The 27,541-nt window shown below is 28.5% G+C and overlaps 3 protein-coding genes across 4 annotated transcripts in view; 2 read left to right on the forward strand and 1 right to left on the reverse strand.

The window, feature by feature from the left end:
• LOC122271340 (protein CEBPZOS) overlaps positions 1-27,541 on the reverse strand; it is a 150,653-nt gene that overhangs the window by 48,082 nt on the left and 75,030 nt on the right. The gene's annotated exons all lie outside the window — the stretch shown is intronic.
• On the forward strand, positions 1,544-1,972 carry LOC139425836 (uncharacterized). The gene has a single exon (XM_071181826.1). The coding sequence runs from the start codon at positions 1,544-1,546 to the stop codon at positions 1,970-1,972; it is 429 nt and encodes a 142-aa protein (XP_071037927.1).
• The window catches only part of LOC107443131 (RUN and FYVE domain-containing protein 2), a 42,306-nt gene continuing 23,873 nt past the window's right edge, over positions 9,109-27,541 (forward strand). For both annotated transcript variants that reach the window (XM_043055066.2, XM_043055068.2), the window contains exons 1-10: positions 9,109-9,240; positions 12,839-12,998; positions 15,544-15,714; positions 17,315-17,432; positions 18,429-18,533; positions 19,509-19,632; positions 20,745-20,809; positions 22,536-22,607; positions 24,501-24,672; positions 26,303-26,419. In XM_043055066.2, coding sequence (XP_042911000.1) covers positions 9,187-9,240; positions 12,839-12,998; positions 15,544-15,714; positions 17,315-17,432; positions 18,429-18,533; positions 19,509-19,632; positions 20,745-20,809; positions 22,536-22,607; positions 24,501-24,672; positions 26,303-26,419 — 1,158 coding nt within the window. In that variant the 5' untranslated portion in view covers positions 9,109-9,186. The remainder of the gene's footprint in view (positions 9,241-12,838; positions 12,999-15,543; positions 15,715-17,314; positions 17,433-18,428; positions 18,534-19,508; positions 19,633-20,744; positions 20,810-22,535; positions 22,608-24,500; positions 24,673-26,302; positions 26,420-27,541) is intronic.

Here is a 27,541-nt window from a genome sequence, read left to right on the forward strand (position 1 = left end):
CTTGTTATGGATATGGTCTAGTGTAGAAATTACCAGCTCACACCTTTGGCGACAGGGTTTTACAAAGAGAACATTTTGAAGCACCTGCAACCATCTGTCAAATTTGCAGATCTTAATGGCAATTACATTAAAAAGAAACCATGCCTTATGTCTTTTAGTAATAAATTCAATCTGTTTTTTTTTTTCTTTTTTTTTTTTCAAATTTTTTTTTTTTACTATGGTTTAACTGATGTTGGAAAACAAAATGTGCTTCTTCTAGTAATACTGTAATAAAAAAAATGTCCAAAATGCCGAAATCAAAATTTATATAATAGATAGCGTCTGTAGACTTTTATCAAACAGTTTTACGTTTTTTATTAATATTTAGAAACACTCTGGAAGATATTAAGTTTTATCGTTTGAAAAAAAATAATTAGTTTTTAGTGAGAGAAGAATTTTTCATTTTGTTGATTTTTCCAAATAATGAATGTTATTGAGCAAAAAATATGCAATAAATTCTGTTTTCGCAATAAGATTAATGCTATAAAAGCTAGGGAAGTGTTGCAAAACGTTTTAAAGACGACTGTGTATCTAAACCTGTATATTTAATTAATATAAAAAAAAGTTCTAAGACTGTAGAAAATATATCAAAGGGGATCAGCGATCTGTTAGAGTGGTCTGCAAACTTATTAGCCAAAGAGCCAAATATGAGCATTACAACAATTTGAAAAAAAATTGGGAGCCAAATCTGCTTGTTTAGTAAATTTTTATTACACTAAATAAGTAGTACACTGAATAAAACTAAATTTCATACTTAATAAATATTTATTAATGCAAACAATGTGCTTGCATCTCCTTGGAAAGTTTGAGTAAGTCAGGTTTGAATGTTGTTTTTAATTTTAGGCATTTAAGAATGTTCATGCTTGAATAAGATTGTTCGCACATATAGTGGAACCGAAAAGGGAAAGAACAGCAAACGCGAGCTTTTTCAGCTGATCGTGAGAGTCAGGAATACAATTCCAAGCGTTGAAAATGATCATGTCTTCCTTCTCCAGGTCATTCAAAGCAGACCACTTGTGTTGTGAACTAGATCAAATTTTTTCTTCTCCAATATTTCCAATTCAACACAAAGACGTTCGAATTTAGAGCGCCATATCTCCTTGTTTTTTAAATCCAGCAATTGTATTTCAAAGCTACCAATGTCAATTTCAAAAGGAGAAAATTTCAACTCGGTTATCGTAGCATTAAGAGGATTTTTGACAAATGCTAAAGTTGCTCTGCTGTTTTTAAATTCCTAAAACCTGCTGAGAAATACACTCATGTCCATAAATTAAGGATAATTCAGAATCACACGGAAATCAAACTCTAAAATTAAAATTTCATCCGTAGAATTATCACACAAATCCAGAAGAAGAATACGCAAATTACAGGAAACCACTAGATGACGCTGGTAGTACGTCACAATGACGAGAGTGTAAGAGAGGGGTATATAAGGAATGGTGGCAAAGAAGTAAAATTGTTCACAAGTGCTTTAAAAGCCTTTCAGTGCAATAAACGCATAGTTATGGCGCAAAGGAAACATTTGGGTGATTTTTTACGTGGCAGAATCATCGGACGACTGGAATGTGGACGTACCCAGCTGGAAGTATCCGAGGAATTTGGAATCACCCAGAGTGTCATCTCCAGGCTTTGGCAACGATTCCAAGATGATGGTAATGTGAGTAGACGTTACAGCACAGGTCGCCCCCGAGTTACAACGCCGAATGAAGACCGGTATTTGGCAGTTACTGCCAAAAGAAACAGACGGAGCACAGCATCAGACCTGTCTCGTCAGCTCTCTTCAGCTACCAGTACGACAGTTTCAAGGCAGACCGTGTACAGACGCTTAGGGCACATTGGTCTATATGCTCGTAGGCCTGTCAGATGTGTTCCACTTACCGCAACTCACTGTNACACTATGTACTATTACTTTAATAAATGTTCAAAATCATAAAATAAATGTACAAACACAGTATCTAATAGAGTTTTATTTTAATTAACAGAAAATTACTTTTATGGGGGTCGATGGAGATTTCGAAAAATTATGTAGGGGTCGATGATCAAAAAAGTTTGGCAGCCCCTGGTCTAGTAGATAGTGGAATTATTTCTGGTGCAGATTTGGACATTTGATCTAAATTCATGTTAATTTAACGCTTGCGCCTACTGCCCGAGTTTGAATAACAGTGTCTTATATGATTTTAAATGACAGTAACATGAACCGTCTTACTGTGGGCCATTCACTCTGCACCCAATTGCTCGAAACGCGCATGCGAATGAATAGAAACTATACTATAAGGTGAGCTGCTTGTGCATCTGAACTGCTAGAAACCACTGTAAGGTGAGCTGCTTGTGCATGCACTAATTGCATGTGCGAATCGTACACAGTAAGAATGCTGCAAACATGATTGGAGAATTGAAGATATTTTTAAGGGTATTTTATTTATTGAAAATTTATTGTTTATTGTTGAGTTAATGTTCCTTTGTAACATCATGGGAAAGACATGTCTTTCGCTGTATTATAATAGTAATCTCCCTCTAAAACATCATTTCATTTCGTACGCAGAGTCAGGGACCGATCAAACAAATTCAGGCCCAAGGCCCGCCGAATTTTTCAGGCCCCTTACAAAATATTTTGAAATTTAATTACTGAAGAGTAGTCCTAACAATGAAAGAGAATCTATTGAACTGTATAATTCAAGTGAAACATTCTAAGAAATTTTGAAACCAGACTAATGAAGATTATTGAAGAAGATTTTAAGATATACGTATCTATAAATTAAAGCAAAATGTAAAACAACAAAACAATGTTACCGCAAAATAAAAATTGTTTGGTGACCACGAACAATGATTTTTGCTAAAAGTCATTGATTAGCTGAATTATTTTTTTTATTGTAAGCTGTAATTATTTTTTTATTTAGTACTTATTACTGTATTAGTACTTATCGCCTAGGCCCACGCTTATTGGGCCTAGGCGATAATCAGTTCCTGCACAGAGTATAACTTTTCACTTTAATTTCTAAAATTCTATTGCGTCGATGTGTAAACAGAAAATATTTTTCGATATAAAAGCATTTTACACCTACTGATTTCACAAGAAGTTCTTTTCATATTATTAGAATCTATACATATATTTTTGTTAGTGTTTTTTAGCACACTGTTATATACAGTAGTACTGAATTAACATTTTGCTGGGAGTAGAAATGATGAGGACAATAAACAGCAAAAATAAAGGAATTCTTTTTAACTGATTCATGCACTAAATATTGAACGAGCTGTTTACCCAACATTCTCAGCTGGCTGGTCTAATAATTATGACTCAATATCAGTGCATTATATGGAATGTAAAAACACCTGTGTTTTTTTACTACCGTTTTCACATGCCTTACAAATGTATCAAAGCTTCATTAAGTACGTTTTATGTAAATGTTTTTTTTATTATTTAAAAAATAGATAAATTGATGACTCTTTCCAACATTTCGTTTTTATTCTGTTTCGGTTGTTAGCTCATTCTTGAAATGATTTTATATACACTGTTTAAATCTTTTCTGAATCTTTCTTGGATTTATTCAATTACACTAGCTATTGTCTATATCATTAATATTGTCTTTTTGTTGTTTTCATTGAGGCTGTTTTTCGAAGATTTGATTGTAATATGAAATGATGCTTGTTTGTGAATAATATGCTATTTTTATAACAGCTGTGAGTTTGCAACTGTTATAATAACCATTAGATCAAGTTTAGCTTGTCTTAGCCAGCGCCGCTGTCTACGCTCATTTTAAAAATGGCGCAAAACGTCAATGAGGAGAGAAGACACAAATTTGTAAAAATGAAATGCGTTTGCTGTCTAATTTTTTATATTTTAAAACTTACTCCAATGCAACATTACCTGGGCTCATAAAAAGTTGCAAAATTTGAGAATACGGCAGTGATTTTGAGAATTTCCATCTAGGTGGAAAAATGTCTGCAAATTAACGATTTTTAAGAAAGTTTAAAAACTTTTCAATTATTGTCAGGTCTGAAGCCCAGGTAATTCTTCACGGTAAGGTTATATATGTAGTTTACCATACACTTCGATTGTTAGACCATACACTTCGATTAATAATCAACATATTAATCTAGTCTGAGAATTGATACTCGGTGACCTTTTTTTGGCAATAAGAGTCAAAACTGTATTGTTTGGTTGCTATCTGGTAAAATTTATAAAAAACAATAATAGAAAATTTAATTCGAATTTATTTATAAAAAAAGAATTCTTAAACATTTGTAAAAACAATTACGTTTATCTTATAATTGTGTGCCACGTCGCATTTTGAATTTTTTTTTAAAGAAATTTGTTTCAAAAACAACAACGTGTTTTTCCTCGAGAGATTTTTTTTAAGGAATTAGATACCTACAAATGACGTCATCGTAGGTAAATCGTGTCATTTGTCGATTTAGAGGCCAATCAAGTGCGACATACACGCGCGACGTCGCTTGCTGGTATCCAATTAAATATGATTTTAATCATATGGTAAGGCATAATTACTTCATTTCCTCTCGTGTTGCAACTACCCATTTCCCCTTTTTAAAGCATATTAAGCTGATGAAACTTAGATCGTTGCATAAACTGTTCTACACACAAGTTTTTGGCTCTTGAAAATGTTAAGCAGGACCGAAAAAATCACGTTAATTCGCTTAATAAAATCAGGGTAATTTTTAACTGTGTTCTTTGTTTGCCTTGGTGTTGTGCAATATGAATTCTTGTCGCCCAACCAAGCAGACATTAAAAATTATTTATTTGAATTATTTTCGGCGTTTGCGTGAAGCAATTCGTCAAAAACGATGACTCATTCGGCCCGAGTTGACTATTTGAATCAAGATTAAACACCTTCTCACACTGGAGTTACTAATCATCGATTTTTGGCAAGACATTCAACATATATGGTCTCACAAGCACCGTATTTTCCTAATATGGATAATAACTTTTTCTCATTCCCACATTTGAAATTGCCTCTACGAAATCGAAGGACCGTCACTAGAAGATTTTTAAGCATGTTTTGAGGAAACTCGTTAAAATAAAAAGTTCACTTAGTGCATTGAAGTCCGATAAAAGTATCTTAAAAGATATGTTAAATTTCGACTTATCTCTTAGACTTTTAACTTATGCCACCATTCGGAGTACTTTATTTTGATTACGGTAGTATTTTGGAGTATAAGTTAAACACGAACTGATAGAAAAAAGGAGCTGACCAATTTTTATTTATTTTTTATATTTTTTATATTTGTCCGTTTTTATAATTTGATTGTTCTTTTATTCCTTTAAAGAAAGATCGGAGTTAGAATTTATTAACTATTTACTGCACAGAGTTTCATTATGATACAATAAAATATTTCGAAAAAGGGGATAGTATTGTAAGTCAAATTTTGTTAGGTAATACGTCTTTTAATACATTCAGCTTTTCAAAGAACTTTCTAATTAAGTCAATTATGAAAGATTAAAATATCATTTTTGTTTATGTACATTTTAGAAAATATTTAAACCGTATTGGTGTCAATTATTTTAGCCAAATTATGCAAGCAAAAGATTGCAAACTTTTATGCAGACCGGAAATACTACCAAGTGAGTTATTCGAATAACATTTTTCCAGGAAAGAATTTAATATGAGGATCCTTTTTAATTCGTTTTGCTACATTATCATTAATATTTTCAATTGCGTGTCTTTAGTGAGCGTGATCACGTAATTACTGAAATACCTTTGTTCAACGGTTCTGTTGCTTTAATACTGAATATTTTATGTTTTGTTATTATTGTGTTTTTAATGATCACTTTTCCTGTTCTAATATAATACAGAATACATTAAGCTACAATGAGAAAAATTGTTAATGGGCTACTTATCATTTAATGTAATTTTTATGACTTACAAGTGAAATGTTAGGTGCGCCAATAAAAAAAAGAACCATCCTGAATACCTTTTGATCTAATAATTGAACCTTCACGTTCTAGGACTCAATCTTAATGGTGACCTCAAATATGCTAATTAATTAGTGCAGGCGATATTTTAAGTTACTAAATCAAACACATTTTCTCTGAATAAACATACCTTTTTTTCGACAGATTTTAATTTTTGACCCCCAAAATGTAAGGAGTAGCTGTAATCTGAGAAATATGATCCCCATAGTTTTTTTATTTTTTTTTTAAAAAAATTCAGGAAAACTACGTATTTATTCAGGAAAACTACGTATTTCTGTCTGATTTCATAAATTAAAATAACGTCTGCACTGATAAATTAGCATATTTGAGGTCACCCCGTGAACCTAAGATTCGAACTTGAAAATCCGATCATTGGATCTAATGTTATTCAGGATGTTTCGTTTTTTTATTTTGCGCACTGTTCACTTCCTTTAATAAGGAGATGATGTTTATTGTAGTTTCCTTCAAAATACGACTACGTATAAATTCCTTCAAATTTTGAAATTATTTTAATAACTATACTAAATTAACATGTAATATTTATACTAAATTATCATGTAATATTCACTTGAAATAAAATTTTAGAATTCATTTTGTGAAATTGATTAAAAAATAAACCCTCTTTTATATAATTGCTATTTCTTCATTTTGTTTTAATCAATCAATATTACGAGTGGGCAACCTTTTTTCGGAAAAATGTGTGTAGAAAGAAAAAATAATAATAACTTAGTGTAGATAATAATAACTTAGTGTATCATTTGCCCTAAAAATTTATATATAATATTTACCAAGTATGTAATATAATATATTCAATTTGAACACATGTTGTATATTTTTGCAAAATGTCTTCTTTATTGAAATTATATTGCAGTAAGTTTTTAACTTCCTCCGTGGAAAATTTAATATTATAACTTTTTTACTGTATAAATTAGTAAAATTATTTACGTAATTCTACCTTTTTTTAAAAAACAACAACATGTTTTTGTTAAAGGAAATTAAAAAAAGAAGAAAGAAAAAGAAATCCAAATGCCAATAATTCCGGATCCGAGACTTAGAATTGATAAACACTACGCCCGTGACAGCTCTTCATTGATCATTTTTTTTTCTCTTAAAAGTCAATGAGAAATCTTCTTTTCGTCGCTTAAAAAATAATTATTATAATTTTATTTGAGCAAATTTTAAGAATATATTGATCGTAAGGACCTAGAAGATTTTAATTGTGAAATACTGAATGTGCGTGGCAATAAAAGGTAGAAAGTGAGAAATAGTTTTACTTGTTAACAACGTATATCAATATAGCTGTTGGAATTCGAAACAGTTTTTATTTCTCTTGATATCTTTCTTTTATATTATTGTAAAAGATTTCGACACAAATGTTATGTCGATTTGCTCGATTTATGTCAGGCTGCATTTTATCCTTCTTTCTTATTTTTTTATTATATTTATTCATTTTTCTATTATTTTTGACATCAAGTGAAGCGTAGGCTCATAAAATGGAAGATCGCGAGACAGTTAAATTTTCTGCAACAATGGATAAACAGTTATTAGTTAAAGCAAAAAAGTGAGAAAAAACTCGCGAAAAAGTACTCGAAATTTCAAGCTTTTGAACAAGTTAAAAAATTTTTCTTTAAAAAAAAAAAGAGAAAAAGAGAAACGTATAGCCCCTTTATCATATTAAATTTCAACTTTGTAATCGCATTTCTATGGGCTGGAGAACGGTTCCCATAGTATTTTTTTACTTCAAATTTAACAGTTCATGAACTAACAAGGATCATGAATTAGGAATTCATGAACTAATTATCGAATGTTAATTTTTTTTTGTATCCTCACTTTCTTTGCACTTTTTTATATACCTTCATAATTTCAAGTTTCTAAATCTAATGGTTTTTTGCGCAACAAACAAAATGTAACGTAAAACCAAAAGAAAAAAAATAATAATATTGATAATAAATAAAATATATAAAAAATGTGAAAAGAGAATTTCAAAATTGCAATAACTTTCGAACAAATTGCAATTTAAAAAGAAAAAAAAGAAGAAGAAAAAAGAAGGGAGAAAAAAAAAACACGTGTTAAGTTTATAAACAAACATGGCCCTTTCAGTATGCCAAACTTTAATTCTGTTGTTGCATTTCTGCGGTCTGTAGTGCGCCCCGCATAGTTCCGTGTTTTGCTTCTGGTTAACTGTTAATAATTTTCACACAATTATCGAATGTTAAATTTTTTAATTCCATCATTCTACTTGTAAATTTTTCTACTCACCTTTATAATTTAAAATTTCTAATTCTTTTAGTTTTCGCACCATAAAAGAAAAAATGTAAAATTAGGTTGAATACCCAAATGAGGAGCAGCGGTTACCCTTACATTTTTTAATATGGAGAGATTTTTATTTTTAATATATATNTGTCAGTTATACTCCAGCGTTTAAAAGTATAATTTTATTGCAAGTATTTATAAATATAGTTATATATATATATATATATATATATATATATATATACGAAAAAGACAACAAAAAAACGAAGAAAATTGAGAAAAACAATAAGTTTTATTTTCTGCGCATAAGCTGCAAGTAATTAGAAAGCACTTCTTTTTGCGGATATAATCGTGTGAGCTGATGAAAGATTATATCTTTTATTTTCCGGATTTTTATTAATTTTTTTCCTTTTTCTGCATTTTTTTACATGTTCTCTTTTCATTTTATACACACACACACGCACACACACACACATATATATATATATATATATAATGTTGTAAACTAAAGGTCAAATTTCATATAATAGAAAAGGAGGCAAATGTAATAAAATATATGCAAAAAAATATATAATCTACAAATGTGATAAACATTTAAAGGTGTGGAAAAACAAAAACCATTATATTTCGTTACGAAAGTACTGTAGAAACATTCCTGCGCGGAACATTTTTCAGAAAATAACTCTTAATTCGATATGTCTGACTGCTCTAATTTTCTTGAAATGCTCGATATTGGATTCACGTCTTCTTAAGTGCCATTTCCTAAACTATGCTATTAGGATATATGTCAATATGGAAAAATATCTTATTTCTTTACAAAAAGAATACCTATATTTAGAATATTAGGTATAGTTTCCTCCCATTCCACTAGGTGGTCGGATCGATATGGTGTGGCCATATCGATTGCCCTAAGTTCTCCCATGACGTATTTCCGAACCTAAAAGAATCTCCATGTTGTATCGCGAATGAACATAAATTCTATATATCCATTGGTTGTTTATTCAAGATACAATCGCCATGTATCCTTTTATCGCAATATTCAATCACCTTTATTAGTTTAATTAATTTAACTGTTGTCATGTTTTACATTTCCTGCAGACGATTCAAAGGAAACCTTACCATCTGCTTTTTACATTTATATTCTGAAAGTTTCATAATTTTTCTAATTCTTATGCAATACTAAAATTGTGTTCTGTCCTGTTCTTATATCTAATATTATTTATTTATTATAACTTACCGTGGTTTGATAAGCCTTTTTTAAAAACTCAAAATCGTATAATTTAATTTTTTATTGCATGCAGTTTCACGAGTTATATTTGAGTTGATAAATTTTTTATTACCTTCATTATTTATGTTTACGTTATTGCATTTAATAATTTCAGACATCATTTAATTATGGGGAAATTAACATTTTTTAAATTTTTACTATTTGTACAATTACTATTTTTTTTTTTTATATTGAATTAAGGTATTGTGTAATTACTCTTAATGTTCATACCTTCGCATGTTATAAAAATCATTTAATCATTTATGTTGTGTCGAAAATTAACGTTTGTTCTGTATATCCATTGGTTGTGGATTGAAGATACTATTGCCATTTATCGGTTAATTTCAATCCTTCATTAATTTAATTGTTGTCTGATTTACATTGACAGAGACGCAGACGATTTTGGGAAACTGAATAATTTGATTTTTTTCATTCTCATTCTGTCAGTTTCGTAAATTTTGATGCAATGCTGAAATTATGTTCTATCCTGTTTTTATACCTAATCAAACAATTAATAATTCTTTTAATTGCTGCAGCTTTAAAATCGTAATAGATATTTAAGTCGGGCATTAAGTGAAATTTTTTGTCCACGTTTGTACAATGCTGATACTGTTAATTAGAACTTGAAATTATAAACATATTATTTGATTTCTGCAGTTCTATGATTTATATTTTACTTTATATTTTTTTTCCTTTAACGAGACCTACTTTTATAGTTACTTTTAACTATTTATAGTTACTTTATCTATAACTTAAATTTTCTATTATTGTTATAAGTTTTTATTATTATTTTTTTTTTAATTTAAATATTAGCAAGTTTCGTATATAAAGTATTTTTCGATTTCATATTTAAAATGCAATATGTAATGTAATGTGCAATTACTGTAATCTCATAAAACTCTTGTATAACTCAATCATTGTACATTGAAAAATGCTTTGATTTGAAAAAGGTTTTTGGACACTGTCTGCATGATAAACTTGACTCTTATTATCGACATAATTCTGAAATAATCTTGAATTCATACTTTCTTTGTGAATTCAGATCAATGTGATGCAACACTATCTACAAGTTTCTGTAATTATTCAATTTGTTTTAAAATGTATTTTAATTTTTTTTTCTTTCGTTGAATTATTCATTTTGTCATTTTTCTTTTGGAAATTTATTTATTTGTTTAAAATTATTCCTTTAAATATACAAGTTTATAAATAATGTCGCATTATTTAGTTAACTTTCATAAAAAAAAATAGTTATTGCATTATGTAAGTCATTTTTCCGTTTGTTTTTATCCAAATATTTTTCATACGTAACTTAAAATTATTTTTTTTATAATATGTTAACGATGTTTGCGTGATTCGTGAAAATTGTAAAAAATTTAAATATTCTAGCTATATTTTTAAAGATTTAAAAAAATGCACGCACGAAAGAAAAATGGTTTCCATATTTTTTGAAATTATCTTTCTTTTTAATTTTTATTCTACTTTTCATAATCACTAATAGTGCTTTAAAAATATCCAGATTATGTTATTCCAACTACTACTTCCTTCTTTTTTTTATAGCCCCGGTTTTTTTATGGTTTTAAAAAATAGTTTTCTCAAATATTAGAAATGACATCTTTATTGCACGGAATATATGAAAATAATTCACTTTATAAATAAGCATTTTTGTTCTTGTGGAATGAATCATGTTAAGTGCGTTTCTTAATCACAGACATATTATCAATTGATCCTTTAGTTACTTTCATAATATTTATACAGTCATTGCTATCATTTTTTTTTCTCAAAATAATTGATTTCCTAATATTTGTTTACACTTTTTCTCTATTTAGAATAGCTGATTCAAATGTTTGAGCTTTCTTTTTCGAGATAACTTTATCAGGCGCATTACCTTTCAGCGGTAAATTTATTTTGCATTAAATTGCATCTAAATCAAATGACCCGAAATAGTGTAAAAAAATTTTATGTATTATATGGTTCAAAAAATTTTCATTTTCAATATTTTACAGAGTGGTAGACGTTTAAAAATCAAATCTTTCAAAAATTTTGGTAATTTTCCGAATATTTTAAAAGTCTCACCAGAATGAGCTGGAACAAAGTGGTGTTACAAATAAGCTTTTGAATCATTTATAGTGGTGTGAAAAATAAGTTTAAATTAATTGAAAATAATACAATAAAACATTAACTTAGCTACCACTAGAATAGTTCTTTACTTTACAAAAGCGTAGAAAGTTGGTAGCCCTGTAAATCCGTTATGATATTTTGTATTAAACATGCATGCAATATTGACTTAATATTCTGAATTATTATTTTTTTTAATGTTTTTTTTCGAAAACTATTGTAAATTAAAACTGTTCTCTAAGAGATTTTTGTTAACAATATTTTAAAGTTGAGGATCAAAATATCCTGTTTTTTTTTTTTTTTTTTAAGTGCAGGTAGTATTGGATGGTTACGGATTCTTGAGGAAATATTTTCGAAATATTAATTATTTTTCGAACATAAGCTATATTTTGTCACGAAATAAAGATATTTCCAGAGTTAACAAGATGGTGATAACTTTGACGCTTCTTACTTAGCTGACATCATGTTAGCTTCTCTTATAAGACAACATCTTATTAACTCGAAGAGGCTTATTTTTTTTAAATTAACTTATTGTTCGCAATGTAAACAAAACATAAGGATGTTATTTTTACATTATTCTACGTGTTTAAAGTTATATTTAAAATGGCTATTAAATGAAGTTCTGTGCAAATAAACGGTTCTGTGGTTGATTAAGTATATTTTCTAATAGTGATCCTAATAATCATTATTTTCGGTACTTACCTAATTTTTCTTTGAAATAAAAATGCCCGGAAACGTCAAACTATATTTATTTATTCAAAAACTATAAGCTCCATATAATAAATCCTGCGTTTTGAAGCAAAAACTATTAGTAATTTATAGGTTGTTAAATTTAATAAATTGGTTAAGTTTCTAAGTCCGCTAAAATAGAATTTTGAAAATGTTAAATTTGTGTTGCGAATCCATATTGCTAAGCATATAAACGTCAATGCAAAAGATGTTCTATCTTTTTCAGTTTTCATGAGTTCCAGCTTATACATTAAGGAAAACGTTCCTAAATGTGCAGATTACTGTAATACGTCATGATGAAAAAACGAATTTTTGAAAATATCACTTTGTTGTTCTACCTTATATGACACAAAAGAAATGTTTTCTTAGTTCCTTGTTCGAAAATTACGAAGTTTTATTCTTTAATGTTATTTTTCTCTTGTATATATCAGATATAAGATATCAGGACTGTTTATAAATATTATTTTTGTATTCTTTACATAATATTTTCTTTAATTTGATAACAGATAGAATTATATTTCAATATGGCTAAGGACACAATATATTTGTGCAATTTCCGAGTCTCGGTCGATGGTGAATGGCTCTGTCTTAGAGAATTAACAGACGTTCAGTTTGAAGCTGCTAATCAAATTCCTCCTTTGCCCAAGCCTTATGAAATGAAAGAAGGTCTCTATAGCCTCTGTAATAAGTGTGTTCAGGACAGGGTGCAAATACTTCATGATTTTTTAAGATTGAAAGAAAATCAACGAAATTTTTAAGTTCGTTTTTTGGATATTTTCAGTTATTACTTACTTTATTATTTTATTATATATAAGACGTCGGATTTAATGTACGCCTTGCTACGTGTATTTTAATTTTTTTTAATCGTCGTTGAACAGTCGACCCAATTTTGAGTTTACGACTACCAGTGTTCAACTATGTAGCCTTGTAATTTTGAACCCAATCCAGTAGACCAGGAAACTCATAGATCAAGTAGTTATGACTTTTTGATATCACCCGCATTTGTGTTACAGGGGCAGGAAGCCCACAAAAACCTCCCATGGTTCGCCTGACGGCAAAGGGACTTCAACCTATGATCCGTCTGCCACTGATAATATTTTACTTCAGCACTGTGGTCAGGGCTAGCCGGGTGCGGAATTCGTATCAGCCAGCCATCGCTGAGATCGACCAGTCACCGAACTGACTAACCCCGGCTCTCCGACCAGCGGTGTAAGCTGCTCCCTTAACCGACTGCACTACCAGAGCGCTCAACATTAGAACATTCTTTTGAAATTATATATTGCCTAGAATGACAAATTTTATTTTATAAAAAAAAAATGCATTATAGTAGTAAATGCAAATATTAAATAAAAGATAGGCATTTTATATTCGCAATCCGTTCAAAATATGTGCTTATTACTTTTTTTTTAAAATTATTTTCTCGTTTTATGAAAACAGTGTTTTTATAAAGTGAGCTCACTGCCAAATGAACTTAATCGTAGCTTTTTTACGTTGTCGATTCGAATCAAAGATTTTAAAGAAGTGATTAATATCGTGATTTAAATAGCTGATTTTGATGATTTTATTGATGCATTTTCAAGTATAAACGTTATTTCATTCAAGTTATGTTTGCACCCTGGTTTAGATAATCAATCCTGATTCCTGACAGTTAAAGTTGCAACTGTTACAGCTTTGCTTTTACTTTAAAAATTAGTCAATAAATAAGCAAAATTTCTAACATTCTCTTATCAAATACTTGATGTTTTTTGTGATTGCATTTTTAAAAATACTATGAAAAGTGATTTCTAGGTTGTGTTGCATTTTTCATTGTAGCTGAGTCGTGTGATAACAGTCAACCTTTTGTGATTTAATCTTTTAAAAATATTTACAGCATCTTGTTTTTCTCAGGAAAAGTTATTTTTAATTGATGAACATGTTATTTAAATTTTTTAATAACATTTATTTTTAATTGACAGTAGATTGAACACTGAGAGTCCATTTAATTAATATCACAAATTTATTACTACATAAAACTAAAAAATAAAACTGTGAAAGGTGATTCATTCTGCTATTGAGGATAATCAAGATCAAGTTTAATGGTTATATTTATGATTAATTGTGTACATTATAAATTTGAGGAGTTTTTTTTTTTTAATAAATAATGAAGTTTGTTTTTATTTTAAATTATTTATTAGCACTTTCAAATGATAAGGAAAAATGAGATACATGTAGTGATAATAAATTTTTAAAAGGGGTTAATCCATCCTCATTATTATCACTGTAACTGTGTTTTAAATTTTGTTGATTTTCAAATTTTATTCCCCAAGAATGAAGGAATTATTTTAACCCCAAATCTTACACCACAAAACAGAATACTTCTTTAACTTGTTGTTACCAATTAACTGTAAAACATAAAGCTCAATGACAAATCCTAGTAATCCTATTCCCTATAATATCCCTATTTATAGTAGTTGATTCCAACTGATAGTAATAAATATTTTAAAGAATTCCAATATCTTTAATTGCTTAACATAGATTTGTTAGGGGAAAAATTGTGATCTTTTTATCACTATTTCAATTCTTCATTAAATGCAGTTTTTTATGTGAAAGCTACAGTAGTGAGTCACAATTTTTTTCAAAAGTGGTATTTTTACATCATATTGTTCATTTGTATTGTTTCCTGACCGGTTCGTTAAAAGTATATTCCCAAAATCATTTAAATTACAGCACAAAACATCGTATTTCTTTCCTTGAAATTGTGATGTTTTTCATAAAGAATATCTTCCTGAGCTATTTTAACTGGCTTGGTGCTGTTGTACAAAATATTTTGTTAATCTTTTCTTGCTTAAAAGGGGCTGAAACAAATATCTTCATTCTGGCTGATTGTATAGTTGTATATATACTTGTAATACTGAGAACAAAATCTGTTCTTTGTGATACTAACAGATAGTAATTACAAAAAATTCTAGCAGTGAAACTGCTAGCAGTACACCCCTTCTAGCAGTGAAAATCTCTTGATTCAAAAAACAGTCATCTTTTGAAGAAAAACATAAAACTTGTAATTACGAGCAATACATTTTATTTATGATAAGGCAAATTTTTAGGCTACTTGAAAACAGATTCAAGGCATGCTTTATTTTCTCGAAAGCTTAACCAAATGTAAGTGTTTGAAAGTATATTTTATTTTAATGTGAGTTTAAGTAGTGATCGACAACTTTTCATGTTTTTATAGAGCGTGACCCAGTTGCTATTGAGCGTTCGAATCTCCTGAATGTGATCAAACTTGTAGTGAAAGAGTTGATAGAGTCATCCCTGAAGTATGGACGACAACTGGACTCAGATCATGTACCTCTCCAGCATTTCTTCATTCTAATGGAACATGCCATGAGACATGGACTTAAACGTAAGTATATTCCATTTTGACTATATGCTGCTTTTAAAATATATTTGTTGTTATTCATGTATATCCTGACAATCACTCTAAAACCTAGCATTTTACATTAACCGTAACTCCTCAAATGCATTAAAATTTAAAATAAACAAATTAATGCATGGTATATTGAAATTTAAACATTCATATAAGTCCAAAACTGTATCTTACATTAAGTTGTTATATAAAAACACGTAAGTAATAGGCTAATGATTAATAAGCTTTCAATAAATATAATTTTGCATTAATGTCATAAAAATAGTTGTATTATGCTGCTGAACTACTGACAGCCAGTAAATTTTGACTTACTTTTGGAAGTAATCATCACACTGCCCTAGAGAAACAGTGGCTCAGGAGATGGAGCATTTGTCTCCCAATGAGGTCACACATGTTCAAATCTCAATGGTGGTCGGTTGTACAAATTCTGCTCCTGTCTTGCACTCTCTACTGTGGTAACATATCCACAGTGGTAACATATCCACAGTGGTTGATGAACAATGGGTTAAAATACTCTTAACCTTTGCTACCAGTGAGAGGTTTTCATGATTTTCCGCTTCCTGGGGGTAACACAAATGTGGGTCATAAAAATTTTCTCAGCAAATGCCAGTTGTCCCTTAGCTTGATCCGGGAGTTCCCTTGACTTCTGGATTGGGTTCAAAATTACAAAGCTAGGGAGTTGAACAGTGATAGTTGTAAACTCAGAATTAGGCCATCACCAGTTATAAAAGAAAACATTAAACCACACTGCTCTGACTTTTGTTAACTGTGGCTTCTGGACAGGAGGTAGTCAAGAACTTAGTATTTACACAGTTTGCTAACAGCTAGTGTAAAATGCAACCAAATTGTCTACAAACCTATGATCCATAATCAAAAATTATAGTGAATATATTTTCAAGGTGGAACCGATTGTTTGCAATATGATTGCTGTCACATCCAAAGTCCAACTGTGTTTATTTCTGAATGTGTTAATTTAAAAATATATCATTATTAACATTCTTTTTCAAAATAGGAAATGGCAATAATGATCAGAAATCTTTTGCTGAACAAAATAATATTTATCCAGTTAATTGTAATCTTGAAATAAACTGCTGATGGTCTATTAGAAAAATACAGATAAGATAGACTGCTACTACACGTAAGCTACTACATGTAGCTTCCCTCACCCGCTAGTGACAAGTCACGACAAGTACCACAAAGGGTAAATGAAATGAAATCCGCAATATAAACAATTCATAATTTTAGGATGTAACCCTAGAGAATTGATACTCTTCAATGGGTCAATCTAGGGACTGAAAAAAAAAAAGTCAAAAGCCAGCAAAACAGTGTACCATCACTTCTTATAACATAAACTTGTAACTGAAAGTAACATATAACACAAAAAAATTAAAGAATTGTTAATCTCAAATGAACTAATGCAAGATATGTTGCAATTAAGGTATTAATTCAGCTTTGGATTTTTTGTAAGTATGCCAAATGACAACAAAACTTATAGACTAACTTTACTCATAAGTACTGTCCTTTTAATTATAGGAAGTTTTTCATGAAATAACATATAATGATATTCTGATTGCAGCAAAGAAAGGTCTTTTGGGGCCAAAAAAAGAACTATGGAATGTTCTAGAGTCAGTCGAAAAGTATATGCCAGAAGCATCAGACATCACTGCTAGTGTTAGAGAACTCCCATCTGTAAAGTATGGACTTTTCTTTTTTAATATCAGATGTTGTAATGTTATTTTCATTTGCTAAATAATATACTGTATCTTTTTGTACTTTATAATTTCATTAAAATATTAATTTATGTAGTTCCAAAGAAGTTTTTCAGTAGAGAAAAACAATTTTTTATTTTCTTTTTTATTTTTGCTCTTTTCTTTTTTTTTGTTCTTTTTTTTAATAAGTATTTTTAATGCACTTTTTCGACTGTACAAAACATGTGCCTTATTTTTAAACTGATTAAGCTTTCATCAATGGAAAATTCCTCCTTTAAAAAATAAAAATTATACTAAATAAATAACTAAAAATGTAAATTTGAAGATAAAAACTAAGTTTTTGATAATATTCTTTACTATTGTAGTATAATGTTCCAGTTTTTTACAGTATAAATGTATATAGATATATGCAGTTTATAAATTGGGCACAGAAATGTATTGAACAGAACCACAAGATTGAAAAACAAATTTTAACTTAAACTGCATCAATTTATTTTCTATTACTAAAAGTTTTGTGTGTCAAAGTTTTTTGAGAAGTTGAGACCTTTTGATCTTTATCCAGTTGTAGATTGATAGTGATTGAAGATGTTACTGGTCATGTATATATGAAGTGCTTCAGTGTTTAGTGGTAAATACCATGTAATAACTGAAGTCTTGCAAACCACGCATTTGCAATTAATTTTATATTCAGATTAGCAGCAAAAGCCGTTTTTAAGCATGAAACTAACACATTTAAAGCTAGTTTTCCAGTGTAGGAGAAAAATTATCATTAAATATATCTTCTAGCTACAAATTTGGTTATTCTTCCCTTGAGTTTTTAGCAAGCCCATATTTCTATTCTTTTTTGTTCTAACTGAAGGGAAAACCATTTGTTAATATTTTTTAAATCTGTAAATGGTTCTATCCAAAATATGATTTAAAATTGCTCTTACTGTTGTTCTTATTATGACTCTTTGTCAATTGTTGTCTTTATCTTTGCAGAACTCATTTAGGTAGAGCAAGAGCTTGGTTAAGATTAGCATTAATGCAGAAAAAATTGTCTGATTATTTTAGAAGACTAATTGATGGGAAAGATGATATTTTAAGGTGAGTAGCATTTAAATAGTGTATTATCTCATAAGTGTATTAATTTAGATCTAAAAGTATTTTGTTCATATAGTAAATAAAATAATTCCAATATGTATACTAAGGAGCTTTTCTTCCTGTCCATGCTTGCTATGCAATAATTTTAGTTTCTTTAAACATGATTTTTCATCAAAATTAGAAATTATCCAATTATAAGGTTACAATTATTTTCACTTTATTTAATTTTTGATTCTATTTAATCTAGTAGTGTCTTGTATAATAATCATGACATAGTTCAAAGCTATAATTTGATAATTTTTGCCTGCCAAACAGGCTTATTCTATTGCATACAGCTTACATGACTTAGTGCTAGAATATTTCTATGCACCGAACCTTAAGTTAAATTTATCACATATTTCAGGATATGTGAAATAGTTAGGATATTTTTCTTGCAATAAAACATATTCCATTTGGTTTAAATGTTCAAAAGCAAGTTTTACTGAATAAGTGCTATAAATTTCTCAGGTACATTTTAGCTCTCTTGTGGTTTCAGCATCTTTGCATCAAGCAATGGAAACTGAACGCTAAAAAATTATTTGTTTTGCAAGTTATACAATTTTTATAACCAACAGATATTTTAAATGCTGCCATAACAAAAAAAAGTGTTCTAAGTTACATGTCCCTCTAATATAAACTGAACAACATAGAATTTCTACCATTTTTTTAGCTGTATAGTTTATACATAAAACTAATTTTTTTATTTATTAGCTTTTATTGCATTATGTAATTTACTTAAAGTTTAAACAAACAAGCTCTGCAAATAAACTAAGTAATAAATATGCTCTTAGCTTATTTTGAATTTAAGAATAAAGAATAAATATGCTCTTAGCTTATTTTGAATTTAAAATTATGTCAATATAATCAAAGACTTTATTTTAATCATTTATGTAGTCTTTTTTTTTGTGTAATTGATATGTTTTCCTTCTTCCCTTTTAGGGAATTTTATGAAAAGGATGCGCTTATGATGTCTGAAGAAGCAATTATCGTTGGGGGTCTTTTAGTTGGTTTAAATGTTATAGATTGCAATCTATGTGTGAAAGAAGAAGATTTAGATTATCAGGTTTGTTTCTTTTTTATACTTCTAAGCTAAATTGTTCATTAAAATAATTCTTGCATATATTAGTGTATTTTAGTAGTAATATTAATTTTTTTATTTGAATTTACTTTTTTATTATTTTTATTTATTTTATATAATTTATCAAAATTAAAAGAATAATTTTTAGCTTGATTCATTTGAACTCGACCAATATGGTTCAGTGGTTAAAAGCACTGAGCTGTCATTGCAAAGGATTAGGGTTTGGTACTTACCATCGGCTTGAAGCCCACACAACTTCTGATAGATGGACGCCGGCGTGCCTGAGAAGCAAAGGTGGTCTGTGCTTAATGCTCAACTTCTTACCACAGTTATACCATTAGTCTCAATATTGTGGACCCTGCCACATAGAGGGTTTTTGCGGGAATACTTTTACTTTATTTGAACTATAAATAAGTTGGGTTAATCTTAGTAAATTTGTATTTTTTCTAATGAAATGATCACTAATAATAATAGCTTTGCTAGACATAGCATTTAACTATAAATCTAATTTGATCATCTTTAATTATATTTTTTAAATATGAAATTTGACACCTTTGTAACTTCAATTGTTTGAGAGTGAATGTAGTGATTAATAAATATATCATGAGAACTAAAGTCAATGTTTGCATCAGAATATGGCCACAAAATTTAATATTTTGCTTTAACTTCTGGTGCGTTATAGTTAATAATCTTTCAAAGAAGAATTTAAAGTATAGAAAAAGGGATTTTTTATATTCAACTGATTAGTTGTATGGCAGAAATCAAAGAAACATATTAAGAAATTCAAACCCTCTCGCTTCCTTAATTCTTGTCTCAAAAGTGGATCCAACATTTTTGTATGGGTATAAATATTCTTACCATTTAATGTGATATGCTCTTAATTTTTCTTTATGTCATTAATCATATAAATATTACGGTGGATATTACTTAAAAGTAAATGTGCCTTTAATCTCAAAAAACTAAAGTGGTAAGATATGCTTCATTATATAAAAAATTCCTTTACTCCAATGTGATATTTGACACTCTTTGCTCCCACATCTTTTTTAATTTTGTTATTTAACTTTGTTTATTTTTAAATTTTGAATTTTGTTTTTTAGCAAGGTGTTATAGATTTTAGTCTATATTTGAGAGAATCCAATGGAGAGGTACAGCCACTTGAAGGGTAACTGCTCTTAAACTCATTTACGTTTTAATTGTAAAAATATTATTTCTATTGTTTTTAATAGAAATTTCACATTTGCATAAGTATAATTTTTAAAATATAATGTTGCAAAATTACTGGACACATTTCCCTTTTGAAACCTTTAATTTTCATTAATAAACCAAATCCCGATAGTAATAGAAGTAGATAAATCTTGTAGTAGGGAAAAAAAAATTTAAATTATCTGATAATATGACAGAAAAGCTTTGCTATTTCTTCTTTGTTTATGAGGAATATGCTCAGTGCCAATTTTTAATATTTAGATATTGTTTTTTTCTAAGTTGTTCTAATGACTATTGAATGTTTATTAATTTAGCAGAAAAGTTTACATTTTCAACTTTCATCATTCAATTTTTATATTATAGTAAAATATCCTTATTAAGCAAGTGATTCGGTTGATGTCAGAAAATTGCATATTTTTGCATTGAAAATGTTTAATAATAATGTTAACAATAAATATATAAGTTTTAGTAGTGAAACATAATGTAAACATTTTTTACTGTGTTTTAAAATGTAATTTACACATGTAACAAATGGGGCAATATTTTTAAGAAGTTGTAAATGAGCTTAAAGTTGTCCCAAACTTAACTTGAGTCCAGTTTCTTCATAATTTAATTTCTAAAGTTTGTTTAATTTTCTTTTTTACAACTTTTTTAAATTGATTATATTCCATGCATCCCAATATTACTATATCGATTTTCTTTTACAATTTATCTCCTGAGTATCTGTTTTGAGGCTTACGTGCAGTCTAATTCTGAAGCTAATTCTTGTGTGTACAACATGCATCAGCAAACACATATTATGAAAATATCGGTATTTTCCCATTTAAATATTCAGTTCTACAATATGTCTCTGTGTTAAATTTCGTTTTTTAAAAGGAACATCAGCATCCTGGAACAGATTTTATGCAAAATACTAAAATAAGTTAAATAGTATTTTACCTGTAACTCAAAATTATCCGCTTTGAACTGTGATGACTCAGGGGATAGAGCGTTCGCTTTACAATGAGGTGAACGGAGTTCATATCCCAGTCTATATGAATTCCGCATCCAGCTTGCACGGACCACAGTGCTGACGTTAAATATCCTGAGTGGTAGATGGAACATGGATTAGAGTCCCCTTGCTGTAAGGCTAACCGTGGGAGGTTCTTGTGATCCTCCTCTCCATGTAATGCAAATGCGGGTTAGTTCCATCAAAATGTCCTCCACGGAGGCAAATTTCTTTGGTCGGCTGTTCATCGACGGTTATAAAAAAATTAAAATTATCCGCTCTGAGATTTATTTGTAGATATTAGATTATTAGATAGTATAAAAATCTTGCATGTATGAAATCAGTCAATAAACCCAATTTTTATAAAATATCGGTATTTTGTCCATACAAATATTCTGCCCTACAATATATATCTCTGTGTAAGGTTTTGTCTTGCCATACTTTAACTGGACTTTATGCTATCATTTCTATCACATTTTTGATAATACTATAGTGTATTTAAACTTCAAGGTGTTATGTATGTTGTATCCTTGAGTATACACATCCCTTTAATTTCAAAATTTTTCAACTTTTTGCTAAATATTTCCACTTTGCATGGAAGCAACTAATATTAAAAAATAAAAATTCTCTTCTAATGCTAAATTTACAATTGTTATTATAATTTCACATGCGAACTACCATAAATTATTCTTTCCAGGGTAGATACTAGCAATTTCACAGCAGTATTGGACCAGAAAAATTATATTGAAGAACTAAATCGGCATCTAAAGCAAGTACTTTTATTTTATTTCTTTTCTAAATGCATTTTAAATCTTGATTTAACTTTAAATTTATTTCCTTACCATTTTCGGCCCCTGTTATATTTCTTTAGCTATATATCTGTGCACAAATTGTTTCTTCTGCATAATTAGTGAAAAGCTCTATTTTATCCCATTTTCTTTATATATTTTTTTTAGTTTCATTGCATTTTTAATTCATTTAGCATACTTCCGATGCAAGTCGACACCCTTAAAGATATTTCCTTTATTTTTATTTTATTATATTATTATTATTATTATTATTTTTTAGTCTACAGAGAAAGTTTTAGATATAGGTAAAAATCAGAATATTTTGTAGAAAAGCTAAACGGAAAAAATTTGCAAAATAAAATTGAATTTTTTGTTGCATTTAATGTCTTGCAAATAATTCACTAACAAGGCAAAGTAGTCATTTCACAGATTAATTATTCATTGTTAAATATAAATTACTTATTAATAAATTTAAATAATCAGTTAATTAATTTCTAATTTTTTAGTTAAATTGCATCTAGTTTTTGTATTCTGTTCTGTAACTGATTTCAAATTAAATCAATAACATTTATTACTCTTTGTTTGAACGGAATCATTTTCAATTTATATAATTTTTTCACTTTATATAATCACTCCAAACAGAAGTATTAGGCATTTTTACAATTTAAAAGCTTACATTTTTCCACAATTGATCAAAAAAGTTTTTGAAAAACTGTACAAACCACTATCTTCTTACTACTCAGTTACTGCTTAATGAACATGAAACAATTTTCTTGTAGGAGGAGTAAATGATAGGACCCCTTATTCTAAACATATGATGTCCTAAGCTAAATCTTTGATGAAAGGAAGTGTGCAATATGGATTACTTACTATTATTCAGAATTTGAAGTGTATATTACTGCCTTATTTAAAAAATCAAACTTTCCTATGCAATCCATAACATTTCAAAATTAATTTTCAATATGTATTCATTATCTATTCTATTTTCATTCATCTGCCTATTTTCATCAATCATATTTTTCTTGTCTGCAAATTGTATTCACTCTCTTTGTGAAGTGTTGTAAGAGGTGGTTTATTTAGTAGATGGTTTATTTTGTAGTGATATTATTCTCATTCTTTTTTATTTTAGTTTTGCTTGTTCTCTGGGCGTATGTTATTTAGTAAAAACTCCTGCTCCTAACCAGTGTAACACTGTATGTTTAGTTTTAAGTGAAGTGGAATAACATCAAAATTACTAACTTCTAAATTGTTCAAGGTTCTGAGAAGCACTTCGTTACAAAAATTAAAAATCGTTATGTAATTTTAAAGACTGAAGAACTAAGTGTTATAACTTCATGACATCGATTTCATGAAGCGAAATTTCAAAATCTAGAAAAAACACTGAACGACTTTCTTAAATTCCTGTATAATATTAATAGATGTCATTCAAAAAATTTAAATATATTTTTGACCTTTAATGTACTATATTAAATACTACTTTTACTTTATTGGCATAAAAAACACATATTAATGAGTTTTGTAATTCTTTTTTTGAAATGTAGCATAATTATACCAAAATAAATCCAGTATTTATTAAATATAGTTATATATTTGCACTAATTTTAAATAGTCACGATTTAGCAACCTCACATTATAACCTCTGTTTTTGTTTGAACCAGGAGGGTAATTATATTGAGTGTCGACTTTATTTAAAAAATTGCTAAATGTTGTTTATAAACTCCTATTTTTTTCTCAATATTTCTGGGTCAGCCTCTTTATTAATTTATAATTGCTTTAAAGTTTGTGACAAATGTACAGATAAATAGCTTGAATAGCATTTATCGCTTGTGAGTCATGCAACTCATTCAATGATTTTTATGTATTTGTTATTTCAGTGCAACCGTGACAGACTTGCAACAGAAAGTGGAACAGCTTCAGACTACAAATGCCTTGATGAAAGAAGATTTGGCCATATCCAAGAATCAAATCATTACTCTTCAAGATGAAAATGCCCAACTGAGAAAGTTATGTGATCGACTGAGCAACGAAAACAAAAAAAGACTGGACGTAATTAAACTCACTTTTCATAATTAATTTGAGCCTTTACTTTATAATTTAAATAATTTTTTAACCTGTTTTTTATAGTTTTTAATATTTCTTTGCTTTTAAACTTATAATATAAATAAGTTATTTACTGAGTTTAATCCTTCTCAAAAACAGATTGCATATGTCAAGGGTCAGAACTATCATTATAATTCAGGACTGTGGAGTTTTTTTTTTTTTTTAAATTTTAAACTGGTGATGAAACTGCTTCACACCTTGTCTACTGCTGAAAAGATGATGTATTTGGGACTTTACAAATAATAAAATCTTTGAAAATAATAAATGTTTTGTATATACAAATTAAATATATAAAAAAAGATACAAATACAAATAAATGGAAAAGAGATATAAATACTCTACAAGTAAATGAAATACAAGTAAATGAAAAAAAAAAAAGCTGAAATAATATTAGTAAGCAGATTCATCATATATGTTAAAATGCTTAGACCAAATAAATAAATAAAGAAAGAAAACTGAGAATGTTAGAACTAACAAATATTAAATTATAAATCAATTTTATAAAATTCTAAATAAATTCAATTTTAAAAGACAATATCTTATTGATGAACAATTGTAGTTTCAGTACATGAATGCAAAGCACAGCGCAACATGTAAATTAGAAATATCAACAATTAAATTTAAAAATGGTGGAACCCTAATTATAATAAAAACGTTTTTTTGAAAGGGAAGAAAAAAAGATTTTATGTATAGTAATGGGCTATTAATTTTTATGTTATATCTCAACCTATAACAAAATTTTAATTGATATTTTTTTATATATATATTCTCTTTTTATTATTACAGTAGGAACCCGATTATCCCGATAAAAAAATTAAGATTATTGGAATTGGTAGTTTGTAAAATTTGTTGTGGTAGTTGGAGAAGCAAAAATGAGGACTGCTAAATAGGTCATATGTACATTTGTACTTTTTTAGCTCATAGAGTTTTAAATTCGTGTAATTGTCCCACAATGGACTGATTGTTAAGACATAGTACCCAGTCAATCACGAAAGTCAAACATCATTGGCATCAGTAGTTGTCTGTGTAAGTGACAACATTGATCAGCCTAGGGACTAAGATTGTGCAGTATCAGTCCTCAGTAAGTTATTCTATTGTAAAGTGGTGGACAGGGCGTCAGGCTGACAAGACAGGGGTGCCCTGTCCTCCACAGCAAATCAAAATTGTAAAGGCATGTCTTTGTTTCATTCTTAGGATGTTTCCCATTCTTTTACCAGTAGAACTTCTACTATTACTACATTTGTGCAATTTATTATTAAGCTTTATTAATCATCTTTCTTAAAATGTGTAACATGTTTTTTAATTGCATGAGGGAGGAAGTTAAACTTCCACCTTTTCGGCTATGTGTTAATCATGCTTACCTTTCCCCCATGTTAGACCAGGTAGTCTGAAGCCTACGGTATTCACAACTTTTGTATTTTGTATAGAAAGTATGTTTCACTAAAGTAACAGATAAAATATGTCGTTCTTCTAAAATCAAAAAATAAAGCATTATACTAGCCTTGTTTAAAAAAAAATATTCATCCTCTTTCATAATTTTCTTTTTCTTTTTAATATTTATATTTATTTTGATCAGGAAGTGAGAGCTGACATGAATGCTGAACGAGAAACATACCAGACTACACAGTTAGGCCTTGATTCCATGTATACTGATATCAGGAATCAGTTACAATCAGAAATCTCAAAGAAAAAGGCAAGTTGAATTTTGATCATATGTGTTTCTTTCTATGTTTGCTTATAATGCTTATAATATTTAAATTAAGCATTTTTATGTATTTTTCTTTTTTTTATTATTATTAACAAATTTTGAACCATTTTGTTCTTTTATGTTTTCTACAAAGTGCTTTAAAACAATCCTTTTGTACTGCATACAATGTTTTAATTTAGCTCTTGTTGCTTATTTTTCTTTTATTATTGTTTTCAGGGATGAGATTCTTCCGCGGATTCGCGGATNTTTTTACTTTCTGACTACTCTCATCCCTGTGTTTTAAAATTTCGGCCTGCTTTGCTTGTTTAGTATAAAATGTTTTGAGACAATTTTTCTTTGATCTTTCTAACAAATTTTTTTTATTATTATCCTTTGTTGTTATCTTTTATATTATATATGATGTTTTCACTTTTCATTTCTTTTAAGCTTTTTTTTATTATTGTTTTTGCACTCGTTTGTTATTGCTTAAGTATAATTTTTCAGGTTTTCTTTTTTTTTTTCAAAATTTTTAAAATTGATTTTAGTATTAAAATTTTATTTAAAAAATAATAATTTTACACTAATTTTTGTAGTAGCTTATTTAAAATGGTTCATTCTCAAAATCAAAAAATTATTTGATTAATTAATTCGCATTTTAGGTCTATTATTACACATTGTGTGATAGGTTCGTACTCATAGTACTCCATTTTTCCATGAATAATAAAAATTTGCTAAGTTGATTAGTAAATGAATGAAATTTCTCAATATTTATAAACAATAAAAAATATTATACAGAGTAAACACTGTTCTTTTACTATTCACACTAAATGATATTGTTGTTTTCCACAGTTCAATTGTTTTAATTAATTTACAGATTTTTTTTTATATATGATTAAAGCTAAAACAATTCGAAAAATGTCACATAAATAGATATATGATCATTTTGATACTATAATGAAACATCTTTATTAGTCTCCTATACAGATATTCATTCTATGTTTGTACAGTGTTGTAGTAAAAAATTTATGTGAAGAAGAATGCTAAAAGTTCCAACTTTTTGAAGATAATTTTTGGACATGTTATTAAAACTTTTGTTCTTACTGCATTTTGATTTAAAATTTTCTACAT

Source organism: Parasteatoda tepidariorum, chromosome 6 (assembly GCF_043381705.1).
Source record: "Parasteatoda tepidariorum isolate YZ-2023 chromosome 6, CAS_Ptep_4.0, whole genome shotgun sequence".
Taxonomy (NCBI): Eukaryota; Metazoa; Arthropoda; class Arachnida; order Araneae; family Theridiidae; genus Parasteatoda; species Parasteatoda tepidariorum.